At 42.5% G+C, this 11,023-nt stretch overlaps 1 protein-coding gene across 1 annotated transcript; it reads left to right on the top strand.

Annotated features, from left to right (window-relative positions):
* The first annotated feature begins 435 nt into the window (after positions 1 to 435).
* LOC121560108 (thioredoxin-related transmembrane protein 2-B) lies at positions 436 to 9,369 on the top strand. Its single transcript, XM_041873147.2, is given in 9 exon segments — positions 436 to 743; positions 1,321 to 1,381; positions 2,848 to 2,961; positions 4,694 to 4,770; positions 5,047 to 5,153; positions 5,379 to 5,444; positions 5,571 to 5,623; positions 5,626 to 5,699; positions 8,956 to 9,369. Coding segments are annotated over 9 exon segments (921 nt in total). The 5' UTR covers positions 436 to 554; the 3' UTR covers positions 9,136 to 9,369.
* The last annotated feature ends 1,654 nt before the right edge of the window (positions 9,370 to 11,023 follow it).

Raw genomic sequence — 11,023 nt, 5'->3', positions numbered from 1 at the left:
GCCAGATGGTGAAGCTTGATTCATCACTCCAGATCTTAGGCTTGTGTGCGGCTGCTCAGCCATGGAAACCCATTTCATGAAGCTCCAGATGAACAGTTATTGTGCTGACTTTGCACAGAACTTGTTCTGACAGTGCGAATGTTCTGTGGCCATGTTCGAGAGAATCAAACCCCTAATGTATCATGGATTAAGTGTGAATGACTCTGATCTACAAGTAAAATGAGTAGTTATTTATGATGGATGGTGGTTTGTAGATCAGTCAGTCGGCAGTCGCCTGCACTGTCGGCTGCAATGTCGAACAAACCCTGTATGTAAAAAGTATTCCAAAAAGGCCACTTTTTTTTCCCAAATGAAGGAAAGGGAGGAGTCTGGTCTTTCTTTTGCCCTTCCTCTTTCGGAAAATTTTACCAATCATCGTTTTTTCAACTGGCCAATCACCACCATTTCACAAAGGAGGCGGGATCATTTCCAAGGATTCGTCCGCAGTGACCTCGGACACATCCTTCCTCCCCTTTAATTCGCAGTTTATTTTATTTGTGTATCTAAATTAGAAAATGGCGTTGCTAACACCTCTCCTCGCATTCCTCTATCACTTGCCGCAGGTGTACAAGTGGCTGCTAAAGCCATACTATGTCGCGTCTCTGTTCATGTCAATCGCGTTTCTCATGATCCGCAAGACGCCAGGCGTCTGCGAACATCTTTCGACAGAACGAGAGGATGGCAACCCCTGCGACTTTGACTGGGTCAGTATTGGATGGTGTAAAAAATGCGGATTGAGAAATGTTAGGAAGGATACACGTGATTAGGCCGGGACAAAGATTTTGGCTAGATTGCCAACGAGCTAGCTAGCTATCCAATGCTAACTGTGATGACAGAGTTGGGGGGTTTAGTTAGCTAGCTAGCTACATGAATGGCCATTGTGAAATTCGGTGGGAGCTGGCCTGGGTTCGATATTGAAGGATGCTATAGACTGTAACCCGAACAGAGATCGGAAGGTAACGGGCAGGTGATGAGACAGAACCGTGCAAAGGGTGGGTGTACTGGGGAGTTAGCAGGTGCGTGCCCCCTCTCATACTAGGCTACAAGGGCCTTGTTTTTTCTTGGGCTGAAAGTGCCACTGCCACCATGAGTGCATGCACCAAAACCACCCAAATAAGTACAGGATGACACTGGCAATACTGGAGTTAGTTGCAGGCCTGCCCCGACCCTGTAATATCTTGTTTCGCCTACTAGGTAGTACCGGAGGCAGAAGATGAAATGTTTATAGACTGAAATGCCTTGACCTGTATGTTTATCCTATTCTGTTCTCATGTTCCACAGAGAGAAGTGGAGATTCTTATGTTCCTCAGTGCGATCGTCATGATGAAAAACAGAAGAGCTAGTAAGTGTCAGCCCTGAACCAGAACCCTGTTATCATCAGAGATCTAGCAACCATACACATACTTTTATGACCCATTCTCATCTGTTTACTTACTTACACAAAGACCGACAGAGGCCGACACACAGAGGCGCACACATAGACGTACAGTTTGATATACCAAATCCTTGACCAATACACCAGCTCACTACCACATCACTAATTCCCTCATGTAAATATTTCATACAGAGCTAAAGTCAAAGGTTAATCATTAGCAGAGTTCTACCCATCTGTGTTTAGACATTAGAAAACGGACCATCCCCCCTCAGTTGGTCATCACTAGTTACCACAGCCACATAGTGTTTAGAGTTGATTAGTCACATGCACAGGGTCACAGATGTAATTGCAGGGTACAGCTGACTAGTGGTGGCTATTCAGCAGCCTGATGGTCTGGGGGTAGATGCTATTGACCAGTCGTCTGTTTTTGCCATGATGCTCCTGTACTGCCTACGTGATTGAAGCGGGGAGAACAGGCCGTGGCTGAGGTCATAAACCCCGCCTATTTCTACAATTGATATTCTTAAAATTGGATTTGAACCTTAACCACACTGCCAACCTTATGCCTATCCCTAACCTTAAATGAAGACCAAAAAGCAAAAAAAAAAATGTTTATGATATAGCCAATTTTGAGGCTGCTCTATCTAGTGGAAACCCCTTCTGTTGGAGCTAGGGGTCTCCTTCAGCAGGCAGACATGTTTGTTTTACATGACATTCAACACATGGTTACCATTTCAGTAAAACAAGTACCCACACACATTGCTAGTGAAGTTTCACTTTTGTATCTACAAGGCTAACATTTCAGACCCTTAAACTTTGTCTGAGCAAATTGTTTTCTGTTTGTACTCATGTTATTATTCTAGGTATTCAACCAATCTGCTATGGCAAATGTCTTGTCCACAAAGCCCTATTTGAATTAATAGTTCAGTGTTGTAAACGGACTGTTTTAATAGATAATTCATAGGAAGAAATGATAGGACTGTGTTGTCTGTTGACCTTGTGGTGTCATTGTGGTGTTTGTTATTGTAGCTCTGTTGGTCGTTGTCACTCCCTTCGTCTTTCATCTGCCTCCCTCCCTGCACCCCCCTCCTCCCTAAAGTGAATCCCGCACTTGTTAGGCCTCAACTACAAACTGTCCCTCTGTCTCAGGCTCAAATCGTTTCTACACGTTTCACTTTTTTCATAGTTCTTCATATCACTCCTTTACCCATGGTTTTACAAAACTGTTTGTTCCTGTCTTCTATTCGCATCTGTTCTTTCTCTCAATGTTATTGTTCTTTGTCAATGTTATCATCCTTGTTTTTCCTCCTCCACAGGTGCACTATTGTCTTCAACCTGCAAATTGTCCTTATTCTATGCAATACTTTCTCTTTTTAGATTCCCCCCCCCATTGTTTACTTGATTGAACCCCTCTCCGTCTCTCCTTGTCTCAGTAACGGTGGAACAGCATGTGGGGAACATCATTCTGTTCAGTAAGGTGGCCAACGTTATCCTCTTCTTCAGACTGGACATCCGCATGGGCCTGCTCTACCTCACCCTCTGCATTGGTCAGTGCACACACATTCACACACACTTGCACTACACAATGTGTGCGTACATACACACTTTGTTTATACATACACACACATACAGTACCAGTCAAAAGTTTGGACACACCTACTCATTCAAGGGTTTTTCCTTTTATTTTTACTATTTTCTACATTGTAGAATAATAGTGAAGACATCAAAACTATGAAATAACACATATGGAATCATGCAGTAACCAAAAAACAAAATAAAAATATATTGTATATTTTAGATTCTTCAAAGTAGCTACCCTTTGCCTTGATGACAGCTTTGCACACTCTTGGCATTCTCTCAACCAGCTTCACCTGGAATGCTTTTCCAACAGTCTTGAAGGAGTTCCCACATATGCTGAGCACTTGTGCTTTTCCTTCACTCTGCGGTCCAACTCATCCCAAACCATCTCAATTGGGTTGAGGTCGGGTGATTGTGGAAGCCAGGTCATCTGATGCAGCACTCCATCACTCTCCTTCTTGGTCAAATAGCTCTTACACAGCCTGGAGGTGTGTTGGGTCATTGTCCTGTTGAAAAACAAATGATAGTCCCACTAAGCGCAAGCCAGATGGGATGGCATGCCGCTGCAGAATGCTGTGGTAGCCATGCTGGTTAAGTGTGCCTTGAATTCTAAATAAATCACAGACAGTGTCACCATCACACCTCCTCCATGCTTCACGGTGGGAACCACACATGCGGAGATCATCCGTTCACCTACTCTGCGTCTCACAAAGACGGTTGGAACCAAAGATCCGAAATTTGGACTCATCAGACCAAAGGACAGATTTCCACCGGTCTAATGTCCATTGCTCGTGTTTCTTGGCCCAAGCAAGTCTCTTCTTCTTATTGGTGTCCTTTAGTAGTGGTTTCTTTGCAGCAATTTGACCTTGAAGGCCTGATTCACACAGTCTCCTCTGAACAGTTGATGTTGAGACGTGTCTGTTACTTGAACTCTGAAGCATTTATTTGGGCTGCAATTTCTGAGGCTGGTAACCCTAATGAACTTATACTCTGCAGCAGTGGTAACTTTTCTGTGGCGGTCCTCATGAGAACCAGTTTCATCATAGCACTTTATGGTTTTTGCGACCACACTTGAAGAAACGTTCAAAGTTCTTGACATTTTCCGGATTGACTGACCATGTCTTAAAGTAATGATGGGACTGTCGTTTCTCTTTGCCTTTTTGAGCTGTTCTTGACATAATATTGACTTGGTCTTTTACCAAATAGGGCTATCTTCTGTATACCCCCTTACCTTGTCACAACACAACTTATTGGCTCAAATGCATTAAGAAGGAAAGAAATTCCACAAATTAACTTTTAACAAGGCACACCTGTTAATTGAAATGCATTCCAGGTGACTACCTCATGAAGCTGTCATCAAGGCAAAAGGGTGGCCATTTGAAGAATTTCAAATATAAAATATATTTTGATTTAACACTTTTCTACATGATTCCATATGTGTTATATCATAGTTTTGATGTCTTCACTATTATTCTACAATGTAGAAAATAGTAAAAATAAAGAAAAACCCTGGAATGAGTCGGTGTTAACATACATATACATGGATACACACATAGACACACACGCTCCTCTACTGTTGTGATAATTAATTATACCGGTAAACGCCTGGTTAGATGACATGACCTATAACCTGATGACCCCTCATTCTGCTCTCTGATTGGCTAAGTACCCTTCATGCTGCTCACTGATTGTGTATTCCAGTGTTCCTGATGACCTGTAAGCCTCCTCTCTACATGGGCCCAGAGTACATCAAGTACTTCAGTGACAAGACCATAGAAGTGAGTACCATAGATTACCTCTTAAGGCTCTACAATATTACCATTGCCGTAGTAAAGGTAATGGTGTGTTATAGTGTGAAAATAAAACAGATGAGTGTATCAAAAATCATACTTTCACAGGATCGCAGAAGGTGACACCAATTAGGTTGTTGTTGACATTTCAGTTGAAAGTATGTTTGTCAGGTGATTTCAAAACCGACCCACCCAGAGGATATTTCTATTGCTTGAAATGTGACGTTTAGTGAAATTGATGGCTGACTTGTGACCCGGTTGCAGGATGAGTTGGAGAGGGACAGCAGGGTGATGTGGATCATAGAGTTCTTCGCTAACTGGTCCCCAGAGTGTCAGTCCTTTGCCGCCGTCTACGCAGACCTCTCCCTCAAGTAAGACAACGACTAATCTTCACTATACACGACAAAAGCCTTCATTTTAATGCATTGCACCATAAACCCTTAGCGTCAATATACATCCTCTCCGGGATTGTCTCAAAACAGACCATCTCATATTGCCCTGTTTGTATCACCAGTCAGTTTGTGGTGCGACTAAAGTGGTAATGCTATTGCTGTGAGTTTCTTGGGAAATTTATGTTTTCTCTCTCATGTTTACAGGTATAACTGTGCTGGGCTCAAGTTTGGGAAGGTGGACATCGGACGGTATGGAGATGTGTCAAAGAAGTAGGCCCCTTTCCTCCTTTCTCTCTCTCTGCAGATAGATTCTATTTAAGTGAAGTAGATTTCTGATTGGATGTCTGTGATTTGAAACATTGAATTGCTTCCCGTCCTCCATCCATCTTCTCAAAGGTACAAGGTGAGTACCTCTCCCCTCTCCAAGCAGCTGCCCTCGCTGGTGCTGTTCCAGGGGGCAAGGAGGTGATGAGACGCCCCCAGGTGGACAAGAAGTGTAGGGCCGTGTCCTGGAGCTTCACTGAGGTGAGAGGAGTGGCTTCAGAGCAGAACATAGACATGCACACACACACACCAGGGTTTCCATTAGATGATAATAGCTGGCTTTTAGCCACACAAATTACTTGAATAGAAAAGCAGATGAATAAAATTGGCACCAGCCAATTGTCTGGGAGAAGGAAACATCCCTTTGCGAAATAATGCTTTTTAACCTACTCATTGATGGAAATACCAGTTGATGGAAATCTATTTGACTGGTCATACTTATCGGTCTATAGGTTAATTTGCATAATTTAGTGTACAGTATATTCGTTATGTATTTTATCACATGCGTATAGGATACAGAGCCTTTGAGCGGAAAATCTGTCAGACTGCACAAGAGCTCAGCAGCGTCTCAAACAGCAAATGCAAACAGAGGCAACGGAAGGCAGGCTTCATCAGCGCGTCACACCACTGCATTGCGCTGGAGGCAGTATGCATTTTGAAAATATACTTCATTGTTCGAAACCTGAACGCTTTAATACATATTGAGGCATGTATTGCCTTGCTTCAAAGTAGCCTTGCCAAAATCAGACCATATCTGTGGAGGCAATTATTTTATATAAACTTTCTTTCATTGACCAGTAGCCAAAGGCGAAATCCTAGTCGTATTAGCAACCCAATGCTAGTTGTTGCATATTAGATCTCCCCTCTTTCTACATTTCTAACTGATATTTTCGTCTCCGTCACATGAAACAGCTAACGTGCGGTGGCCTTTTGACAACAGTGTTTTCCTGCTAATTGCATTATGGAACGAAGACGTGTGTGTAGACTACTGCCTTGTGTGCATTGCTGCGCTTATAATGTGAAGAAATAATAGTTTATTATCATTTAAGCTAAACGTTCTGATCTGTTGCATCAGCCTCATCGCTTTAACTATTTTTTTTTATGAAGCCGAGGCCTACTGGTTGTATGAATTTGGGATCTACCTTCCCACAACTGTCCCAGAGTCTGTTTGGATTAGGCTATTTCCCAGAGTCTGTTTGGATTAGGCTATTTCCCAGAGTCTGTTTGGAATAGGCTATTTCCCAGAGTCTGTTTGGAATAGGCTATTTCCCAGAGTCTGTTTGGAATAGGCTATTTCCCAGAGTCTGTTTGGAATAGGCTATTTCCCAGAGTCTGTTTGGATTAGGCTATTTTCCAGAGTCTGTTTGGAATAGGCTATTTTCCAGAGTCTGTTTGGAATAGGCTATTTCCCAGAGTCTGTTTGGAATAGGCTATTTCCCAGAGTCTGTTTGGAATAGGCTATTTCCCAGAGTCTGTTTGGAATAGGCTATTTCTTTCTCAACAAACTGACTAATAGAATAGGTCAACCTTTCTACTATGGGGTGCAGTAGATTTACATAGGCTAGTGATTTTGCTGTTCGTTACTCGTCTTGTTGGCTGAGGAAAATTAAATGTGGACAGTTATTCTAAAATCCTCAAAGTGCACATCAGAATTCTGTAAAAAAGGACCACACATTGTAGCATCCTCGACTTGCATGTTCTGTTAATATGAATTACCATAATCTAAATGTGATTTGTCATTCTGAGCACAGTGTGTGAACCCCCTAATCCGGTTATGCACCCAATCCATATACAGTCGTGGTCAAAAGTGTTGAATGACACAAGTATTGGTCTTCACAAAGTTCGCTGCTTCAGTGTTATGAGATATTTTTGTCAGATGTTACTATGGTATACTGAAGTATAATTACAAGCATTCCATAAGTGTCAAATGCTTTTATTGACAATTACATTAAGTTTATGCAGAGTCAATATTTGCAGTATTGACCCTTCTTTTTCAAGACCTCTGCAATCCGCCCTGGCACGCTGTCAATTAACTTCTGGGCCACATCCTGACTAATGGCAGCCCATTCTTGCATAATCAATGCTTGGAATTTGTCAGAATTTGTGGGTTTTTGTTTGTCTACCCGCCTCTTGAGGATCGACCACAAGTTCTCAATGGGATTATGTCGATGTTTTGTTCCCCGAGCCACTTAGTTATCACTTTTGCCTTATGGCAAGGTGCTCCATCATGCTGGAAAAGGCATTGGTTGTCACCAAACTGTTCTTGGATGGTTGGGAGAAGTTGCTCTCAGAGGATGTGTTGGTACCATTCTTTATTCATGGCTGTGTTATTAGGCAAAATTGTGAGTGAGCCCACTCCCTTGGCTGAGAAGCAACCCCACACATGAATGGTCTCAGGATGCTTTACTGTTGGCATGACACAGGACTGATGGTAGCGCTCACCTTGTCTTCTCCGGATAAGGTGTTTTACGGATGCCCCAAACAATCGGAAAGGGGATTCATCAGAGAAAATGACTTTACCCCAGTCCTCGGCAGTCCAATCCCTGTACCTTTTGCAGAATATCAGTCTGTCCCTGATGGCTTCTTTGCTGCCCTTCTTGACACCAGGCCATCCTCCAAAAGTCTTCGCCTCACTGTGCGTGCAGATGCACTCACACCTGCCTGCTGCCATTCCTGAGCATGTTCTGCACTAGTGGTGCCCCGATCCCGCAGCTGAATCAACTTTAGGAGACGGTCCTGGCACTTGCTGGACTTTCTTGGGCGCCCTGACGCCTTCTTCACAACAATTGAACCTCTCTCCTTGAAGTTCTTGATGATCTGAAAAATGGTTGATTTAGGTGCAATCTTACTAGCAGCAATATCCTTGCCTGTGAAGCCCTTTTTGTGCAAAGCAATGATGACGGCACGTGTTTCCTTGCAGGTAACCATGGTTAACAGAGGAAGAACAATGATCTCAAGCACCACCCTCCTTTTAAAGCTTCCAGTCTGTTATTCTAACTCAATCAGCATGACAGAGTGATCTCCAGCCTTGTCCTCGTCAACACACTCTCACCTGTGTTAACGAGAGAATCACTGACATGATGGCAGCTGGTCCTTTTGTGGCAGGGCTGAAATGCAGTGGAAATGTTTCTTTGGGATTAAGTTCATTTTCATGGCAAAGAGGGACGTTGCAATTAATTGCAATTCATCTGATCACTCTTCATGACATTCTGGAGTATATGCAAATTGCCATCATCAAAACTGAGGCAGCAGACTTTGTGAAAATTAGTATTTGTGTCATTCTCAAAACTTTTGACCACGACTGTACCTCCGGTCAATTTCTCAAATGTCCGGTAAATTAAAATGCTGCCAGTCAAATGTCCTGAAACCCTGACACACACGCATACAAACAGACATGCACACACACACACTCTTTCTCGCTCTCTTTCTCTCACACACTCAATCTCCCTCTCAACAGGAGAACATCATCCGGGAGTTCAACCTGAACGAGCTCTACCAGAAGTCCAAGAAACTCAACAAGTCCAAGGGAGACCGGAGCGACAAGATCAACGAATCACAGTTCCCGCCCGTGCTCGAAGAGGAGGAGCCAGAGGTCGACGCCCAGGAGGAGGAGACTGAGACCAAGAAGGACAAATAGAATTGTCATGGGTAGTGGCCTCAGAAGAACGCTGTGACATCACAATGGGACTAGTTGGCGTTATGCTGATGCTGGAGGGGTGTGATGTTCTATCGAGGGAACAAACACATGATTGTTATGAATCCTTTTTGTTTTGCTGTATACTGTATGCAACAAGATTTGAGTTGCAAAATAATTTAATTATTGTTATGATTAATTCAATATTAACTAACTTAAATCTAAACTGTACAGTTAGATTTGTATGTCTCTCCATCGTACTTATGACAGTTTCATCAATCTTTCCACCAGTTCCCTGGAGAACCTCTATGCTCATCAGCGGGCGCGTCCCAAATGTCATTCTGTTACCTAATATAGTGCAATACTACAAAAGTAGTGCACTATATAGGAAAAGGGTGTAATTTATGACTTAACTTTTAAGTGCATTTGATTTAGGCTTCATCTTGGAACACTACAATGATACACTCCGTTCATAGTGTTTCACTTGATTTAGAATAGAGTGAATGTTACACTCTCAGTCCGTTCCATGCTTGGTGAGCCAAATTGCATGCACCTATTTAACTGAAGTTACATTGGCTTTGTCCGAAATGGCAACCGATTCCTTATATAGTGAGTGCACTAGTCAAAAGTAGTGAGATATGGTGCCATTTCAAATAAAATGTGATATGCCACATGCGCTGAATACAACAGGTGTAGACCTTACAGTGAAATGCTTACTTACAAGCCCTTAACCAACAATGCAGTTTTAAGAAAAATAAGTGTTAAGTAAAAAATTACTAATAATTAAAGAGCAGCAGTAAAATAACAGTAGGGAGGCTATATACAGGGGGTACCGGTACAGAGTCAATGTGTGGGGGCACAGGTTAGTTATTTCAGACGCAAACGTTGATTGACCCTATCTCCTAATATGGGGAGACTGAGCTGACAATGTTTCATATTGGACCAATGCCAGGCATTGGCTCGAAATGTCTCCTTTATTAGCCAATTGCTGTCAAAGGCTCTTCACTGCATGTCTACTCTATTGGTTAAGACATGGTCAAACACTTCAAGCCATCTACCTACCTCCAATTGGGTCCATGATGATAAGATCGGGTGTGTGTCTATGAACCACGGTCTCTGTCCTAAAAGGCTGTCTTTGAGAGGGAATTGTTAAATATATATTAGCTAGTTTTTTTTCTTCCATAAAAAGTGGTTGTCTGTGAGTTCTGTTATTGTCACCTAATCATAGTTTTCAGTTAAAGATGACGCTGAAGGGAAAGATGAGGATGGAGAGAACAGAGCGTTTTGCTATTAACGCCAATTCCATTTTAGAACTAGACCAGTGTTGTCCACAAAATAGCCATATCAGCGATGGAGTTGTGGAAGGTTGAGGTAGGTAGTGCTAGTCTCTATCCCTCACTCTTCTACCTGACAGAATAGGTAGAATTACTTTTTTACTTTAAAAAGCTCCCATTTCAGGGCTGGCTTCTGTCTAAACACTCACGTCTTAATTATTTTTTTAAAACTCAGTTGTCATTTTGTAATTGTTGACAAAACACATTTTTACACCAGTGCAAAGAAAAGTGTAAATTGAGGTGAAGTAGCACTTCTTCTAGGCGATGTAACAGAACATACATTTTACTACCCGTTTGACATTCCCTTGGTTACTGTATAATCCTGCTGTCTGTCTCAACGTTCTGTTCAGATTGTGTATTTGCTCCTGCGAATGCGTGAATGGGTGAGCCTACCTGCTGCTTGAGATGAAACCGTGAGGTGTGTCCGACGTGATGTTTTTTTTTATGCAATAAAAATGTGTACATTAATAAATTGAGTCTGGCAAACGCGGGAACATTGCCTTTACATTTCAAGTCGCGCTACAGTACTATAATCACAGATAAATGGGGATTTAAGC

This window comes from Coregonus clupeaformis, unplaced genomic scaffold (assembly GCF_020615455.1).
Source record: "Coregonus clupeaformis isolate EN_2021a unplaced genomic scaffold, ASM2061545v1 scaf0844, whole genome shotgun sequence".
NCBI lineage: Eukaryota > Metazoa > Chordata > Actinopteri > Salmoniformes > Salmonidae > Coregonus > Coregonus clupeaformis.
Note: the sequence above shows the minus strand (reverse complement) of the source record. Positions and strands in the feature narration are given on the sequence as shown.